At 36.5% G+C, this 20,503-nt stretch overlaps 1 protein-coding gene, 1 non-coding gene and 1 pseudogene across 2 annotated transcripts; all 3 read right to left on the bottom strand.

The window, feature by feature from the left end:
* Positions 1-1,085: 1,085 nt before the first annotated feature.
* On the bottom strand, positions 1,086-1,168 carry TRNAL-UAA (transfer RNA leucine (anticodon UAA)). The gene has a single exon. It is a non-coding gene; the product is annotated as a tRNA-Leu (tRNA).
* Positions 1,169-11,127: 9,959 nt separating this feature from the next.
* Positions 11,128-12,834, bottom strand: LOC141834772 (putative glycosyltransferase 2). Its single transcript, XM_074722127.1, has one exon. The coding sequence runs from the start codon at positions 12,794-12,796 to the stop codon at positions 11,420-11,422; it is 1,377 nt and encodes a 458-aa protein (XP_074578228.1). The 5' UTR covers positions 12,797-12,834; the 3' UTR covers positions 11,128-11,419.
* A 479-nt stretch (positions 12,835-13,313) lies between these two features.
* Positions 13,314-16,712, bottom strand: LOC141834667 (transcription factor TGA2.2-like; annotated as a pseudogene).
* Between the last annotated feature and the right edge of the window lie 3,791 nt (positions 16,713-20,503).

Here is a 20,503-nt window from a genome sequence, read left to right on the forward strand (position 1 = left end):
GAACAGATAAAATTTGAAAGTTTGATTCGGTTTATTCAGATTTTAAAAAAAATCTCAATTATTTCATTTTATTCCCTTCAATCTCAATTTTAAAATTAAATATTGATTAAATTGAATATTAATCAATTTATGTATTATAATAGTCAATTGATATTGTTGGATCAGTGTAAAAAATAATTTGTTTTATTTTAATTTAATCGTTTTGATGAATTAATTTGATATAATCAACTCACCACTTTCATAATATATTATAAAAAATAAGGAATGTGGAGGGAAGATAACTCCATTTTTTAATTTATTTTATTAATAATACAGAAATCGTCTTAGATATACAGTTAATTCGATGAATTATATAAATTAATTATTTTTTTTTATCAATCGATCAATAATATTTTAATTTAATCTGTGTAATTTATTTGTAGGTTGTAAAATTGAAATCAAATCAAATAAATTTTAAAAAATTAATATTTATTTTTTTAAAAAAAAATAATCAAATCAAATTTAAAATTCTATCGATAATTAATTCAGTTTGATCGATGTTTTAATCATCTCTATAATAATATATCTATACTTTTTTATAAATTAATTTATAATAAAAAATAAAAATATCATTTTTTTCTAAACGTTTAAAATATGAAAAGAAAGAATAATGTTAAAATTGTACGTGTCAGTTTAAAATAAGAATTAACTTCTAAAAAAACTTAGAAAAATTTTACTCGATAAATATGTGTTATCTTCAATATTAAATTTCATTTACTTGAAAAAAAAATTTCTATCTATTCCGAATGTCAATGTGAAAAAAATAAAGTATCTGATTAATTATTTAAAAAAATAGACGATTAATTAATTATGTTTGAAAGTAGTGCGAAGTTTATTAAAAGTTGCAAAGTATATTATTTTTTATAATTAATCCTTAAAAAATAAAAATAGACAATAAATTTTATAGTTGCTAAGGAATTGGATGATCATTAAAAGTTGCAAAGTATATTATTTTTTATAATTAATCCTTATAAAATAAAAATAGACAATAAATTTTATAATTGTTAAGTAATACGAAAACAAAATGATATTAAAATGAAAAATTCTGTTGGCTATGGGGTTCGAACCCATGCGTACTTATGTACAGAAGATCTTAAGTCTTCCCCCTTAACCACTCGGGCAAACCAACCATTTTATTTTTAAAAGAATTTTCAGAAATTCAAAAAAATGTTTATTAAAATTCTAAAATCTCTTTTGAAGAATTTCTTTATGAGGTAAACAAAATCATCTATTATTATTATTATTATTTAACATTATTATATGACTGTTCAATAACAATCGACTGTTTAAAAAATTAATTAATTTAATAATTGATCAAAATAATTAATTTTTTATTAGTTTAATTTATTTGATTTTTATGACAAAATTTGGTTAGTCCGGTTTGTTAAAAAAATTCAATTTGTTCTATTTGATTTAATCAGTTCGGTCAATTAATTTGGTGTAATCAACTTCTAATTCGGTCAATTAATTTAGTGTAATCAACTCTTATGTTCAAAAAAGTCAGTTCAATCGAATCGATAAGTTTGTTCTATTTGATTTAATCGATTCGATTAGTTCAGTTAATTAACTCAGTTCGATCAAACCGATTTGATCAGTTTGATTTGTCAAAAAAAATAATTTATTTAATTATCAAATTCATATGTATATTTTTTTCAACATTCAAGATATTTAATATAAAGTATTTTTATAAAAATATTCCATACATATGATCATGAATAAAGCATGTAAAAAATACTCAATTTGGAAAATAGAGTATAAAGCATGATTAATAAGAGTATTCCTCACATATGATCAAAAGTTCAATCGTATGAAACCGTTGGAGTGACAAATTCTATTTTTTGTTGAAATGATTAGTAGGAGTATTAATTGAGTAAAATACCGAAAATCTGAAGAAAATTTATAAATTAAATTAAATTTAATATCATGGGTTTAAGGAAGGATTAGAAAGGTTAATTAGATTAAAAATAAATTAGATTAGGGTTAACTAATTAAACCCTAATTTACTTAATAAGACAATTGGATTAAACTCGTAAATCATAAAAAATAGAAATCTATTAGATTATTAAATATAAGATACAGATTCGTCTTGCAAAGACGAATTCAATGAAATCAAATTGGGTCGAATTAGAGATCGTTTGGTTAGTGAATCAAACAAACCAAGATTGAACCAAACTGAACCAAGTTGGTTTGGTTTGTTCTGGAAGAGATTTTGATAAAATAAAATGGATGAAAAGATTCGTCTTTCGAAGACGAATCCAACAAAGTTAGTTTGAGTCAAATCGGAGATCGTTTGGTTAGTGAACCAAGCGAACCAAAGTTGAACCTGATTTGCTACAGTAACTGGTTCAATCGGTATAATAAATTCTAGATTTTAAGTTGTCGATCTTCCCGAGCCGCACCCTACGACGCCGCCACCCTTTCCCTCGTCTCCTTCTCATCTTCTTCCTCATCCGCCGAAGCCGCCGGATCCCGATCACCCTCTGCAAAAAGCTCGACGCCACCAACGACGCTGCAGTGTCGCCGCCCCTTCGCCGCCCAGAGAAGACGACGACTGTCGCCCCTCTGCTGCCTTGCCACCGCCACACCTCTTGCCGCCGACGCCCCAAGCTCTCTTCCTCCACCGTCGCCCACATCTGCCGACGCCGTCGCCCTCCTCTGCCGACGCCACCCCGTCTCGATTGCGACCGAAGCTTCCTTCCCCGCGCCCGGCCACCGTGCGCCGCTTTCTCTTCCACCTCCCTCCTTCCCCAAGCTACTTGTTCCTGTTGAGATCGGCTCCTGGACGCGTCGCCGGACCAGTCAGCATGCAGGAGAAGAGAGGGGGGTGTCACCGCCGGAGAGGGCCTCCACACCGAGGAAGGAGAGAGGATCAGCTACCTGGAGGCCCTGAAACATCACCGGAGAAAGAGGTCATCCTAGCGCCGGGGAGACCCCGGACGGCCACTCCGACGCTCAAGTCAGCCCAGTCAAGGAGGAAGAAGAAGTACAGTAAAATAGAAAAATTGTAATGAAATGCTCAGCCCAAAACTATAAGAAGTGTCTCAGAGAGAGAGAGAGGAGAGCCATCGGAGAGAGCCCGGAACCTCCTTCCTCCTTTTTTATACCTCCGGAGCTTCTCTTTTTCATGATCGGAGAAGAGTTCTCCTCTTGATAGGACGTTTGCTGACAAAGCATGGTCCTTAAGAAGATATTGACCTTGATAAGACATTTGCTGACAAGACATGGTCCTTGAGGAGACCTTTGTTGACAAGTCATATCCACCATTAATGCTTGCCAAAGTTGGCTATTAGAGAGAAAGAGAGCAATTATGACGGGTCAAATCCAAGTTGTCATGAGAGCTTTTATGATAAGACATGGTCTTGGGAAGACCATTTCTGATGTCACATGGGCTGAGTAGGCTAAGTGGGAGCTAGCCTGAGTGCCGAGTGGGCTTACTGAAACTGGCAGAGCCGAGCTGCCGAACTGAAGGGCAGTGAGGACTGCCGAGCCGAATGGCAGTGAGGACTGCCGGGCCGAACTGAAGGGCAGTGAGGACTGCCGAGCCGAATGGCAGTGAGGACTGCCGGGCCGAACTGAAGGGCAGTGAGGACTGCCGAGCCGAATGGCAGTGAGGACTGCCGAGCTGAATGGCAGTGAGGACTGCCGGGCCGAACTGAAGGGCAGTGAGGACTGCCGAGCCGAACTGAATGCCAGTGAGGACTGCCGGGCCGAACTGAAGGGCAGTGAGGACTGCCGAGCCGAACTGAAGGGCAGTGAGGGCTGCCGAGCCGAATGGCAGTGAGGACTGCCGGGCCGAACTGAAGGGCAGTGAGGACTGCCGAGCCGAACTGAAGGGCAGTGAGGACTGCCGAGCCGAACTGAAGGGCAGTGAGGGCTGCCGAGCCGAATGGCAGTGAGGACTGCCGAGCCGAACTGAAGGGCAGTGAGGACTGCCGAGCCGAATTGAAGGGCAGTGAGGACTGCCGAGCCGAATGGCAGTGAGGACTGCCGGGCCGAACTGAAGGGCAGTGAGGACTGCCGGGCCGAACTGAAGGGCAGTGAGGACTGCCGAGCCGAACTGAAGGGCAGTGAGGACTGTCGGGCCGAACTGAAGGGCAGTGAGGACTACCGAGCCGAACTGAAGGGCAGTGAGGGCTGTCGAGCCGAATGGCAGTGAGGACTGCCGAGCCGAACTGAAGGGCAGTGAGGACTGCCGAGCCGAACTGAATACCAGTGAGGACTGCCGGGCCGAACTGAAGGGCAGTGAGGACTGTCGAGCCGAACTGAAGGGCAGTGAGGGCTACCGAGCCGAATGGCAGTGAGGACTGCCGGGCCGAACTGAAGGGCAGTGAGGACTGCCGAGCCGAACTGAAGGGCAGTGAAGACTGCCGGGCCGAACTGAAGGGCAGTGAGGACTGCCGAGCCGAACTGAAGGGCAGTGAGGGTTGCCGAGCCGAATGGCAGTGAGGACTGCCGAGCCGAACTGAAGGGCAGTGAGGACTGCCGGGCCGAACTGAAGGGCAGTGAGGACTGCCGGGCCGAACTGAAGGGCAGTGAGGACTGCCGAGCCGAACTGAAGGGCAGTGAGGGCTGCCGAGCCGAATGGCAGTGAGGACTGCCGAGCCGAACTGAAGGGCAGTGAGGACTGCCGAGCCGAATTGAAGGGCAGTGAGGGCTGCCGAGCCGAATGGCAGTGAGGACTGCCGAGCCGAACTGAAGGGCAGTGAGGACTGCCGAGCCGAATTGAAGGGCAGTGAGGACTGCCGAGCCGAATGGCAGTGAGACTGCCGGGCCGAACTGAAGGGGGAGGTTCTGGGCTACCGAGTGGGCTGAACACCGAATGGGCCGAGTGGGCCTAATCCTAGATGGGGGGCTATAACACCCATAACACTACTGATCAAAGCTAAATTAGGGATTTTATGGCTTCTAACTTGGGATTTGGATTTTGGCTGACAGTGGACAAAATCAAGTGGAGCGGTTTTTAGGGCAAGAATTCTAGGGCATCTCATCCGAGGTATAATCTTGACCTAGTTAAACTATTCTTTGATGTTCTCACTTGGTTACCAGATTCAAGGAACTTTAGTACTTTAGTCTGCAGGTCTAGAGTTCGAATATGGGGAAGGTAAAAATCCACTGGGCAGGGGTGGAAAGTCCTAGTAGGTAACGGCATGGTCGATAGTCGACGGCCTATGACCCACAGAAAAATAGAGATCGAGATAAGTAGAGTTCCCATGGACGGACGGGCCGGATCGTTACAAATTGTGTTTATATTTCCTAAGCTTATAAAAGTTCAACTTGATTATTAAGTGTTTTTTATTTTTTTCCAAAATTTAGTTTCTAAATTAATTAAAGTTTAGTTGTAGTTTATATTTTCATACAATTAATGTAATTCTAAAACTTTTTTTATAAATTAATATACTGAATATACGTGAGGATAATGAAAAAAAATAAAAAATTAGAGAAGCAATTTGAATTTTTTTCGGAATTTCTTTTCTCTTTTCTTCTAGACAAATTCAAGCTAATCCAAACAAAAAAAAATTAATAATATAAAAAAATAACAATAAAAAATAAAGAATATCCTAAAAGATACGGCGACAATTTGTTAGTAAAGTATGCTCTACTAAATTAAATAACAACGAAGATGCATAGTTTTAAAATGGAATTTCTTAAATTCTCCTTGGCTATATATTCGAACCCATGGAGCACTTATTAAATAACAAAGGAAATAAATTATTTAAAAATGAAATTTCTTAAAATATTTGCTGACTATAGGGTGAAGTGTCAATTCGAATGGGTCGATAATAAAAATATTATTAAAAAATTTTAATCCAAATCCGATTCAAATTTGAAATCAACTCTAATTAAATCCTAAATCCGAGCCCAAACCCAACTAACTTGCCTAATTCAAAAGAAATTTTTTTTTGATATTTTTCCTGATAATTCATCATTTTTATTTTCATATTTTTACCATTATCATATTAATATTATATAAAACATCTTAATTTTTAAAATAAAATTTAATTTAATCCTAACAAAATCTCATAAACCTTAAATTACAATCAACCCGGATCGACCCAAATCCGATCCGAATTTAAATTAATCCAAAATCTTCAACCCGAACTTGAAAAGTCTCAATCCTAACTTGAGTTTTTTGAATTGAATCGAGTCGGATGGATGGATCAAATCAAATTTTGACACTCTTATCTGGCTACGAGTTCAAACCCATGCACACTTATTAAATAGGACGGGCATTTCTTTTTTTAATCAAATAGTAAAATAAGCACTTTATTATTTAATTAAAAGGACACCTTATTTCTTATTTTTCATGTATAATTACTTAATTATCCTTCATTGTACTATTTCTATTATTATCCATGTTTTCCATCTAAATTTTAAATCGAAGCAGATTATAGCAACTATAAAATCATAACTACTAGCTATATAGTTATAGCAGCTACAGTTTCATAGCTACTACAATTGAGTTGTCATATAGTTATAACAGTTACAATTTCATAGTTGTTACATAGTTATAACAGTTATAAATTCATAGTTGTTACAAGTATGAATCCTAGATAAGTTTTGAGAGATCATAATTTTTATCTCGAGTTGAATTAGAGATGTACAATATATCAAATTGAAATTGTCACTTGGTATAACTTATAACTCATAATGACTTAGTCTTAGGTTAAAAAAAAAGTCATTTAAAGGTTTTTAGGAGATTCCGAAGAATTTTAATCCTCTTTGTTTAAGATTATTTTTCATATATTGTAATCATTACGATTTTATAACGGTTATAATTGTGTGATAACTTAGTCGTAATAGATACGGTAATAGTTATTTTCTATATTTTTATATCAATTGTAGCGGCTACACAATCGTAATAACTATAATTTTATAGTTGTTATAATATGCTTGATCAATTTAGAATTTAGATGGATAATTGTATCATTTTATGTGAGATATCATTTTAATTTAAAAAATCAAAATGGAGTCCCCTCCTAAACCCTGCGGGGTTTGAACCCATGCTCCCTTACGTATAGAAAATCTTAAGTCCCCTCATAAACTCTAAACCAACTACCACTTGTTGTTTTAATATTTAAGATTATTTTTACCAAAATTGTAAAATTTCTTTTGAAGAATTTCTTCATGTGGTAAACGAAATCTTTTTGACTATTTTGGTGATGATATTATTATTTTTTAACATATTCTCTTTTGTATCATTAATCTAATATTGTCTTTTGCGACTCTTAATGAACCTTTTTTATACACAATGATGAGAGTCAATATTAAACCTCACTAATTTTATCTAAAACGTAAGCTTAACTTTTGGTATATATTTTTATATGTTTTAAGTAATAATTATACATAAGAACTATCGAAAATTATAATAAATATAAGAACTATCAATACCACCATTAAAAACATAAAAACTCACAAAGAAAAGAGATCCATAATAGAGATGAACAAAAGATCAGTTAAATTGAATTAACCGATCAAACGGATAAAATTTAAAAGTTTGATTTGATTTATTCAGATTTTTTTATAAAATCTTGATTATTTCATTTTAATTTTAAAATTGATTAAATCAAACAACATCAATGGATTGATAAACAGTCGATTGATATTGGTAGATCAGTGTAAAACCATAATTTGTTTTATTTTAATTTAATCGATTCCAAGAATTCATCTGGACCACCACTTTCATAATATATTATAAAAATAAGGAATGTGATGGAGGGAAATAATTCCATTTTTAAATTTATTTATTAATAATATAGAAATCGTCTTAGATATAGAGTTAGTTTGATGAATTATTAAATTAATTAAATTTTGTTATCAATCAATAATATTTCAATTTAATCTGTATAATTTATTTGTAGGATGTAAAATCAAAATCAAATTGAATAAATTAAAAAATTCAATATTTAAATTTTTTTTAAAAATAATTGAATCGAATTTAAAATTCTATCATTTATCAATTAATTCAATTTAATCGATCTTTTAATCATCTCTATAATAATAAATCTATACTTTTTTTATAAATTAATTTATAATTAAAAAATAAAAATATCATTTTTTCTAAACGTTTAAAATATGAAAAGAAAGAATAATGTTAAAAGTCTACGTGTCAGTTTAAAATAAGAATTAACTTCTTAAAACACTTAGAAAATTCACAATGCATTTGCTTAGATTCTCCTCTTAATTAATCAATAGCAAGTCAACCTTAAATTCTAGATCACCAACGTACAAATATAGATTCTGTTTAAATAGGGAAAAATAAAATAAATTAAAAACAAGTGGACGAAAGTACACAAATTTTTTATGAATTTGAAACCAAGAGTTTGATTTATATTCATTAATTACTTTGTTTCTAGTAGTATTGATTTTACTTGATAAATATGTGTTATCTTCAATATTAAATTTCATTTACATGAAAAAAAATTTCTATATATTCTGAATTTCAACGTGTTTGATCAATTAATCTGACATAATCAATCCTTTATCTATAATTTTTTTATAAAGATGAGGAATGTAATGCAGTATAACTGATCATCCACAAGGCATATATATGGACAATTGAAAATCAACAAACACAAGCGATAAAGATTTCAAATATTGACCTAGGAACGGAAGAATCTATCGAATAAGGAGAAACCGTACCAGTTCTAGATGCTGATCTAAAAAGTGTTGGAGTAGAGGTCGTCACCCCGGCGTATAATTAAATTGGTTACGGTAAAATAAATTTATTGAAGTAGACAAAAATCAAATCTTGACAAAGCCGAGACAATATCCCCCTCCGTCATGATCTTCACATTGTCAGCTGTCTCTATCTTGCTCCCTTGTTCTTAGGCTCTCTTTTTATATTATTTTATTTAAAAAGCTCCAGCAGGCCCATGTCGGTTTGACCGGACCCGGCCTATCATGTTGGGTAAAAGGGCCCAACTGGAACATTATTATTTAGCTGTTGTGGAACCACTCCTAGAAATTCTAAAAGTGGAACGACCTCTACTCCAAAAGAACAAAACTAGTAATTACTCAACACGGGAAAATCTATCATTTCTGTGAAATTAGAGCTAAATAATTATACCAACTAGGCATCACGAGCCAGGCCAAAGGTGCAGCTTGATAGAACAACATCAAGAGAATCTCATTTCAAAAAAGAAGATGATGCACAACAGGTTACCTGATTCGTGTGTCAAATTTGGTCGAGTGCTCCGCGATAAGCGATTTCATGCAACATAGATGGCTGAGCTATTTGCTTAATCAGTCATGATGTAGTGGTTTTTTTTTTGTCAACTTCTTGTTTGATTACTTCAATAGTTGGCCACATTATGCCAAGTTCTTGTTCTTTCTCATGCTGGGTTCGTTGTTGCTTGATCCCAAGTGGTTTGATTACACCCATAATAAGATACAAATGCTGAGTGAGTTCTTGTTTTGGTTCCAAAATGAGAAATTGGTCATACAAAAGATTACCTCGTTCACGGCAAGTGCTCCGACGATAAACTACTGATGCAGACTTCATGCTCTATAGCGCTGAGTGACTTGCTCAATGGCTCCAACAATAAGTTACATGTTGAATTACTCCAACAATAGAATTCATGCTGTTGGACCCATGGGTTCTGATGTCAAGTTGCAGTTCTTTCAAGGAAAAGATGATGAATTGTTTGAATCCAATTTGCAAAAGATGCCGACGCTGAGTCCATATTTTTAATCCCTTCTTGTTCGATCACCCACAAAGTAACATACTATAGAGCTGAAGGAGTTATCTTTTTCTGCAATAAGATTACAGTGCTGCCAAGCTCACAAAGACCATATAGGTGAAGACTAATGATAGAGTTCACCATGAGGATGAAGAGTAAATAAACAATGCCCCATGACTTATCAAATCATGATTCAGGTGATAACTGTACCTAATAGGGAACTGCAATTTCAGAATCAGAGCATGCAACATAGATCACACGAAGTAGATACTTCTGCCAGGTTTTCTCCATGTGAAACTGCAAGATGAAGAACAATAATCATGAAACTGAGTGATAAAAGATTGCTAAGGATTGGGAACTTAACAAATTATATAAATCCAGTTAATGTAAGTGACGATGAAGTCGACAGACATTTTAGGGGAATTGTCAAGCAGTATTTCACCAGCAACTTGAACTATGAAAATTTTCCAGTTAAAGGTTTGAGAAGCTCCTTTCCACTGAATGCAGGCATTTAATGGAAAAGGGAGAACTGCAGGTATGAACTACAGATTGAATTAGAGGATGTGAAGCATGTAATATCAGAAAAATTATAAGTAAATATAAAGTCTGAAGATCACACACCTCAGAATCAAATGCAGCTTTCAAAGTGAAAGAACCTGAGCACGGTGTGTGATCGCCATTGTTGAAGTTCGGGGAAAACTTTGCACCAAGGTTTCTGGGGCAATTTGCCAGAATTCACAACAAATGGAACATCATCTGGTGCCATTATCTCTTACACTAAGAATATTAGATGCATTCACGAGATAAACAAGCTTGTCGACTTTATTTGCTAAAACAATATTAACTCAGTTTCTATAAAATGCTGCTTCACAATAAAATTAGGAGGCATTTCCAAACATATATGCATACAGCTATTTTTTCACAAAGAACCATTGTCGCCTTCTTCAAGATTCACAAGCTGAAGTACAAAGACAATGCAGCAAGAAAATATCGAGATAATTGTCTTATTAAATCTCTCCTTTGATATGCAGTCAAAATGTTTGCATATTAAACTGAAAAGCAAATTTAGCAATCTCTATTAAAAATAATCATAAGAATGTACATGAACTAGAAGCTGCTGAAGACCAAAGTGAACACAAATGGTCCAGTTTTATAAGATCGTGGGAAGGACAAAACGTATAGTGTGCCTAAAAAGGAATAGACAGGAATATTGTCTTGGTGAAGCACTCACAGCTCTATATCAGACAAGACTAATAGATAACAGAAAGGATTCCACAGCAGACCAAAGTTGTCCAGACAAATCACCCTTTGGCATTGAGAGATTGAAAAACCAATTCTTATACTTCTGATGAATAAATCACACAACATTAGTTGATAAATATAGCAAAAGAGATTCAGCTACAAAGTATTAAGTTATAAATCATTTTTTGAGGACAATTGTCATTGAAACATGTTCATCATCATTACAGGATGTAAAATAAAACATCTTGAGGTATTACAAAAGAAACCTTCCTTCCCCGATAAAAATTCTAAATAAACTCGAATTTTAATAGTTCAATTTACCTTAAGATGCAGAAAATTCTGATCTAAGGCTGAAACTTTGGCTACAAGAAGCTACAACATCATATGGAACAAGAAAAAGCATAGCAGACCTGAGATTTGGTAGAACAATAGTTCATTAGTCCCATATATGGCCTGTCTCACCCTTTGGTTTCTATCTTGGCTTCAGGATTAAGCTGATTCAAGAATTCCAATGGCTTTTCTGTCTGCTTCTTAGTCCTCTTAATCTTGTGGGTGGTCAGGTTTCCATGAGAAAACCCATACATTCTGAGGACTTGATTATCTGCAAAATTGAAAGCTCTCTCCATGCTTTTCAAGCATCTCTCCATAGGGTAGTCTCCGTAGCTACCACAAGGCTTGCAGCCAACAAAATGAGTGACGAATGGCCACCTCTCGTCCCCTAGTCCGGGATGATACTTCTCCATCATTTCCTCAAATTTCTCCACCAATCCAGTCCAGAATCCATGAAGGTAGTAGGAATTTTCGATGTAAACCTTGTCTACCCACCGATTCTGCTGCGATAGCAGTAAGTAAATGAGCGCCGATTGATCGTCGGCCTCGAACGCCGGCCGACCCTGCAGTTTGGCAGTCAGTATCTTTCCGGCCTCATCTCGAATCGGGCCTTTTGGCCCCATCGGCGCCCACGCATCAATCAAATCGAGACTCCACTGACAATTGCGCAGCAGAAAGCTGCCGGTGTTGAGGGAAATCCAGGAATTTTTCTCAAAGAGGAGATCGGGATAGCCATGGATAACGAGATTGTGCGAAGCATAGCGGTCGAGAGGAATCTCGAAGGCCATGTCGGTAAAGAGAGCGTCGCTGTCCATCCACCAGATCCACTCCAACTCCGGGTGCGAGAGCATCAGACGGCGGATCAGCGGGAGCTTCGCCCAGTACCCTGCGAGCTCCTGGTCAAGATGTGCCATATTGTAGACGATCTCGATCCCATGGATGCGGCAATAATCGATCTTGTTCTTGGTGCCCTTCAAAAGGTAATGGTCACCAATGGCGTTGTCGCAGGGGTTGGGCGGGGATCCAGTGACAAGTAAGATCCTCGGCTTGCCGGTAGCGATCCGGTTCGGGAACCCCGGGTTCTCGGTAAGCCACCGCCGCCGCTGCTCGTCCCAGTCGGAGATCTTGGAACCGAGGGTGTAGTTGGCAGCGGCGGCTAAGACGTCGGAAGAGGTATAGTTGAGCGCGGCGGCAGTGGAGTTAAATCCGAACGGGATCTGGTCGCCCTCGTCCGGGTCGGAGTCCGAGCGGATCTCGCGGAGGATGCGGTCGATGTCCTCTACAACCTTCTTGTCGGAGTCTTCGGAGGTCTCGGAGCCTCCGCCGGCGCCGACGAGGCTGCCGATGCCTACGGTGCCGCGGAGGACGAGAATGGTGACGACGCCGCAGAGGACGGTGATCTTAAGGTTGTTGAACGTCTTGCGCATCTGTCTGCGACGGGTAAGCCTGGAGCGGGCGGAACCGGGGAGGTCCCTCGCCGGCGGCGTCTTGCCTTCCTGCCCCATCACGGGATTCTTCTTCGGCGGAGGAGGAGACCACGACGCCGATCGGTAGTCGATGACGTATTTGTTCTACCTGTGCTGATGATGGCGATTGATCCTCTATCTCACCGTACATGAAACGCACCATTTTGATTGGTCGTGTCTTTCTCTACATCAACTTTAACGACCTTCACTCCTGTTTCCTGTCGCAGTCGGTGGATGAAAATCCTCGTAAATTTGGAAGGTCAAAGATTTTAGCGTTAATTAATAAACATTTACCATAGTTTTACAAAAAAAATATACTTATTTTCACATCATCACTTATTTCAATTTTACCTTATTTTTAATTAAAATTATATTTTGCGCAAATATTTAAAAAAAAAAAAAATATATATATATATATATATATGCTTCTTAATTTATCCTAATTAGCTAATGAAAAATTTCTACGGATTGAATTAACACGATCATAAATAAATAAATAAAAACAAAACAAAACTTTTACATATTTACAAGTAAAAGTGTTTTTCCAAACTGTTGCTCGTGTTCAAGCTCCATAATACATTGCACTTTCAATCACATAAATAACATTTGGATCGCTCAGTAGGGTGAAAAATGAACATGCCGCTCTGGTTGATGAACAGTTTGCAGAGGCGGCGTTGAAGCTCCGATTACCAAGTCCCTACGATTAATAGAAAGGAATGGATTAGGCCGGCGAAGTAAAAAATTACAGTAAGCTCATCGATGGCCGCCTTCAACTTACTGCTGAGGCGGCCGAGAAGCCCAGAGCGAGCTCAGGGCGCGAAGGCGGGTGTAGTATTCGCCGATCGCCAGGAAGCATCTCGCCGCTTGCCGGACGGTCAGAGTCCGGCGCAACTGGTGGATCATCTGCTGTCTCAAGTTGTCGGCCTGCGCGTGCAGATCAAGTAGTGGCCACCGGAAAGAAAAAAAAATCAGATGATCGGAAGTCGGCCGGCCGGCCAGGCATTAATTATATTTCTTACTTGGCGGACGAATCCTTCGAGATTAGAGAGCTTGTCGAGGGCGACGACCATCTGGCTCATGTAGTTTCCGACGTCGACGGTGGTGGTGTCCACGCTGAGAGAGGCTGCGCCGCCGGCGACGGTGTCGATGAGGGAGTAGTGGAGCTGGTGGAGGCCCTGCGACAGCGCCTCCTCCGCCTGGTGCGACGACTGCTGGAGGCTGCACATCCCCACCACTTGCTGCTCCGTCAAAGGGTCCAGCTGAGGGATGAGGACCTTGAGGAGGTCGGAGGGCCTGAAGCCTCCGATCCACAGGAAGCAGCGCTCGGCCGGAGTCATCCAGGCGCCGTTGAGCAGGTGGAAGACGTCGGAGTTGACGGTGATGGCTTTGAGGCGGAAGAAGTGGTCGTAGTTGGCGACGCAGTCGTCGAGGATGGCACTGAGGTCGCCGTCGGGGAGGCGAGACTGGAGGGCGGCGCGGAGGGCGGCGATGTGCTTGCAGTTGTCGTCCAGCCACCGGGCGTATTCCACGTCGAACATGGCAGCTCCTGCACCAGACTAGACCATGAATTTATTTTTAATACATAAAAAAAAAAATTAAAATCTTATCGTAAATATGATTTTAAATTTACTCCATGAATTTATTTATTTATTTTTTAAAAAAATATATCATTATTTTACTATTATTATAATAATTTTAGCTAAAAATATTATGGTATAAAATAAACTACTCCAAATAATTTTGAACAAATTTAATATTGTTGAAAGGACTCTAACATTAATTAAATTTTTTTTAATATTAGTTAAAATTACTCTAATTTGTAAAAAATATTATAATAACTAACTTAGAGGATTTTTTACTAAAATTGTTAGTTTAGGGTTCATAAATATGATTTTAAAGTTACTTAAGGTAATCCTAATCCTTATTTTAGTTACCATAAAAATATTAAAAAGGTGTCTATAATATATTTATTTTAAAAAATATATCACTATTCTATTATTATTATTATTTTGATCAAATTTATTTAGATATTAGTTAAAATAACTTAACATTAATTAAAATGGTCTAACTTAAATAAAAACAACTAACTCAAAGGAATTTAACCAAAGTTGTTTACATAGTAGTTTAGCTAAAATTATTATAATAATATTAAATAAATATATTTTGGGATAACAAAGGATGAAATAGTATTTATTTTTTCAACATAAGAAAATAAGGATCTCTTTTTTATTTTGGCCTACCTATCAAAATTACTGCAACTTAAAATTATTTGACCAAAATTAGTAATTTTGCTAAATTGTTATAATAGATAATGTTAAATTAATTTTGATATATTTTTAGTATATATAAATAATAAAAATAAAAGGCATCAACAAATTAAAAATTACCTGAACTAACAGCTCCATTTGCACTCCCTCCTACCCCCACCATGAGCCCCTAATTAGCATCAACAAATCAAAAATTACTCAAAAAAACTAACTAATCCACTGGATTATCAACTAAATCATCCGATTAAGCATCTTAATTAATTAATACCTGTGATTTTGCTCTCTGGAGATCTTGCTCAAGCTGCTGAAGCCTAATCCTACTCGACTCCAATTGTTGCACGTAAGCCTTGAGATCAAACAAACAATTATGCAATATTCCAAATTACTAGTTGCTTTTTGTAAAATATTTATTTATTTAAAAATTTTCACCTTTTTTCTCAGTCGGCTCTTCCTCGCTGCCTCTCTATTTTGAGCCAAACGTCTCAGCGTCTAATTAATCAAAAATAGGCAAAATCAAATCTCTAAGTATCTTTAATATGTTTAATTAATTGCTAAAGCAGCTTTCATGGAAGAATAATATTCCACACTGTGATTAATTTAGTGAAGAAAGGAAAGTTTGATTAGAAGTTAATGATGGATTAAGAACCTTGGCATCCAGTTTCTTTCCACCTTTCCCTGCCATTGAGCCGGTCGTATTATTTTTCTGAAAATCCCCAAACAATTTGAAAATTTTCAGATATCGACAGAGAGATTTGGGGACGGCCATGGAGCAATCAAACAGTACCTTGTCTAGAGATGAAGGCTGAGAGCTTTCACTTGTCGTCGTCGCCGTCGTTGTTGCTGCTGTCGCTGCAGCCATGGATGCGCCGTGCCGCCTCCGGCGGAGTCGGAACTGCTCCCGCAAGTCTCTACCTTCTTCTCGAACGCAACAAAGAGAGCGATCAAAAGGGACGAACTCGTGAATTTGACTGGGAAGTAAGGTAACTAATTAAACCCCTCGAAGGGCCTTACTCTGATCGGCCAGGCAGGGAAGATCTCGAGCGTGGCTGCGCCTGCAACGAACAAGAACAGGAAAGGCATCAGAAAGATTGATCATCTTTTTCTTTCACCATTTCAGTGCAAAACGATCAAATCAAATCAAATCAAATCGAAACAAAACAAAACAAATCTATCCTTACAGTTTCTGTCTCCAGCGCTGCTGCTCTCCCTTATCTGCACGAGGGCCTCCTCCAGCTCCCCAAAGTATGAACCTACCCCTTCATCATCACTGTTCAGGAAAAAGGAAAGCAAAATACATGGAAGCTTTGTGGATAGATTTGTATCTATATGTATAAGAAAACAAGGAGATCGATCGATAGCTAGTGCGGTAGTGCTAATCTATTCAAAAAGTTCGAGTGGAAAAAGGTGAAATAAAAAATTACAAGAATCTGGCTATAGCTTGAGACGAAGGTCCAGGGGCAGTGGCTCTGTGATTTTGATTATTTGCCATCCTCCTCCTCCTTCTTCTTCTCCGCATGCATCGGCGTTGAAGGCGAGGCGAGAAGAAAATGAGGGGGAAAAGTTAGGGTTTCGAGAGAGGAAGAAGGTAGATATCGTACCATGCGAGTTGCAGGTCTCGGAGGGGTCGAACTCGGAGGTCGTTCATGGAGGTGTTGAGATTGAGCAGGGCTTTGGCAGGAGGCGGTGAGTCCTTTGTTTGTAACCGACTGCTCCACCTCATTGGACCTTGAGAAATTATATATATTAAAAGAAAAAAGAAAAGAAAAAAGAAAAATGAGGAAATTTGCAAGAAAAAGAAATAAAAGATTTTTTAAAAAACTGAAAACAGGCAAGTTTTTGGAGCTTCTGAATTTGGACAAATGAGAGAGGAATAAGTTTAAAAGGGATTTTTTTTTAATTAAAAAAAACACTGAGTGAGACTTTCAGTGCCAAGAACAAAAAAAAAGGAGTCTTTTAGGGGCTGTACTTCAACATCAACAATAAAATTTTAATCCCACTAAAACTTAAAGTAATTAGGTCCATCAATTTATATATGTGTTATTATTACTATTAAATTTTTTAAAATAAATCTTTCTTTTATTTGTATTAATATGTATATTTTTCATTATTTAGGATATTTAATACATTGTGGATGGTTTAAATGCCAGTTCAGAATTGTTGACGTGCACGCTCCATGAAAAGAATCACCTAGAGAGATAAGAGGACTTGAAAAACACTCAAAAAGAGGAGTTAAAATGAGCACTAGAGAGAGTCCTGACAAGTCACTATTCCAACACTCAAGTTAGGATTCGACGTGAGAAAAAGGAGTTTAATGACTTAGAAAAATTAAGATAAATGTGTGTGTACCTGTACCGATGGGCATGAATTACCTTTTTATAGTAGTTGATATTCGAAATATTAGTATCCGTTTAGGAAATATTCTAAGATATCTGTTCCAGTTTTTTAGGAAGATTTTGAAATATTTGTTTAAAAAATATTTTGAAATATTTTCCTTATTATTTGAGTGAAACGGTTTTAGGATTTCCTAATCTTAAAGATGAACCGATTTTATGACTTCATCCTTGATGAGGTGTCATCGTCCCGTCGTATCACAAGCCTTCTCAATTAGTCTAATCGAAAGAGGCGTAGTCTGACTAATTGGACTGTGCTGAATCGTTATCGAGATATTTTGATGAGGTGTAATCGTCCCACCGTATCATTCATCATTATGTATGTCTAATTAAGATATTTATTATATAAAAGGTGATATCTTCAAAAGATCATTGAAGTTCTTTGTCAACAGTGACAGACACCTATTGAAGCATTACTCAAAATGGAAGTGCCAAAGTGAAAAAAAAATATTAATATTATGTATAAATGAGCCAACTGGCTGACCCACTCATCTAATTAAGAATTAAGCCTAGATTTATTTGAGATTATCCCTAATTATTTGTTCATAAGTCAACATCCATCTAAATGGAAAATGCACCCTTATTAATTAAATAAATACAAGCAACAGCAGTGCTGTTTAGGGCAGACTAATTAAGTTAATTAATTAATTAATTAAACTTAATTCGATGCATTAGGTGGAAGGAGATGTGGATTTGATGCAGCTTCCACAAAGACGACATTTGTGACACCATAACACGATCCACTTGCTCAATATTAATCATCTATAGGTAAAATTTCATTTTGACCCTTATAATTTTTAAATGTACCCATTAAAATGTAATTTTATCGTAGATAGCCGAATGAAAATGTACTTAGTAAGAATTTGGGATCGATGTTATAAGCCTACTTATTTATATTCTATCTTTTTTTTAAGACATTGGTCCCTCGCTCTCAAAAAATATTGACAAAATTAATAAATATTCTTGTTAAATAAGACAACATGAACATAATCATTCCAACAAAGAACACAAAAAAATGGGGGGAGATAGCATTTTATTGCAAACACAATTAGAACTTCCAAGGATAATTAAATCATGATAAATCATTGAGGAAAGCCATAATGTTGGATGAAGATCAATCATACGATTCCAATAATTGAAGCCGAGTTATATACTTCAATATTTAACTCATCGAATGTTCGTTACATTGGTAATTAATTAGATCAATTATTTAATTTATTTGTTGTTTTTTATATAAAGGGAGGCTTGTGGTCAACCATGGAAACCCTATATTATTTTGAGTTGAATCAATTAGTTTTATGGGCAAGAATAAAAAAGACATCTCTAATCAAATCAAGAGAAACATCAAATGAACATCCTTTTGGAAAAAAAAAAGAAATCAAATGTCTCTTTTTCAAACAAATCAAATAGATGCTCCATCAATGATTTATCTCAAAAATATTCCTTGATCTAGTCTATTATAGTATCTATTGGATAACTTCTATATGTTTTAATGGCTATTTAGTAAATTTTACACAGTGTAAACTCTAAACTCATCCTAAATCAGTTGTAACCGCTACCGAACAACTTCTATATAGTGTAAACCTTAAATTCATTCTAAATACATTGTAGTGACTACTGGATAGCTTCTACACATTATAACCATTACTCAATATCTTTTATACATTATAATTAGGGATGCAAACGAGTCGAATCGAATCAAATAATAAAAAAATATTGATATTCGAATTTGAGCTCGAAACATATATATGATATTTGAATTCGATTCGAAGCTCGAAAATATTAATAATTTTAACTCGAGTTTGATTCGAAATATGATTCAAGCTCGAGTTCGATTTGAATTATTTGAAACTTAATTCGAGTAGAATCAAACTTTAGTGTGAAACACCTTAAATTATTTGAGTTCGATTCGAATTATTCGAACTTTAATTCGAGCAAAATCAAACTTTAGTTCGAAATGTCTTAATTCGAGCAGCTCACGAATAATATTATAGATTCGAATTCAGCTCAAAAAATTATAGAACATGTTCGAGTTCGGCTCGAATTCGATAATTTCGAATATGAATCAAATATTATTCGAACTGGCTCGATTCGTTTGCACCCCTAGTTATAATAGCTACTAAGTAACTTTTATATGGTGTAAACCATAAACTCATCTTAATTACATTGTATTGTGGTAGCTATTAGATATCTTCTACACATTATAATAACTACTCGATAACTTCTATACGTTGTAATGGCTACTGGGCAACTTTTTCATTGTATAAACCTCAAGTTTTAAATCTTAAACTCATCTAAATATATTATAAGTGCTATTATACCTTCTATGCATTGTAGTAACTACTAGGTAGCTTCTACATATTATAGCAGCTACAAGATAATTTCTATATATTGCAAAAATAATTGGGTAGGTTCTACATATTATAGCAGCTACAAGATAATTTCTATATATTGCAAAAACAATTGGGTAGGTTCTACATGTTATAGGTACTAACAATGCCAGTAAAGAGTATTTTTGAAATAAAAATCATTGAAAGGGGTGTCCATTTGACTTTAATTGAAAATGAGATGACTATATGATGATAAATTCCATTAACCCCATTGACTATCTCTGGGGGTGACCGGTCCGACCCCACAGAAGTTTCCCACCGGCCACTAGGGTAAATCGGGAAGTGCACGCAATGACTAGCCTAGATGCCTAGCATCCTTTGAATACGTCGAGTGATCAAACCCAAGTGCTTGAGCGACAACTTAGATGTCCTACCGCGGTACCATAGCCCCGGAAATGAGATGACTATATGATATGATGATTTTATAAATGGTGGATGTTCATTTAATTTTTACCCTAGTTTTGTTTTATTTTAAATAAATAATAATATAAATATGTATTGATTTTTTATGTTAAAAAATGGGTTCTTAACCATTATTCGACAATGAGTGGAAAGTATCTTTTTATTTGGGTGTTTTTGATAAATTGTAAAGATGGAAGGGCTTTTTAAGGATATTACGACCCAACTCAAGGCCCAGCCCGAGGTAGAATAGGCTATTGGGTCTGCGTAAAAGAATCATGTCCGTTGGATTTGAATCCG

This window comes from Curcuma longa, chromosome 9, assembly GCF_044706935.1.
Source record: "Curcuma longa cultivar G26 ecotype Majalengka, Jawa Barat chromosome 9, ITB_CL_G26_1.1, whole genome shotgun sequence".
Lineage (NCBI taxonomy): Eukaryota > Viridiplantae > Streptophyta > Magnoliopsida > Zingiberales > Zingiberaceae > Curcuma > Curcuma longa.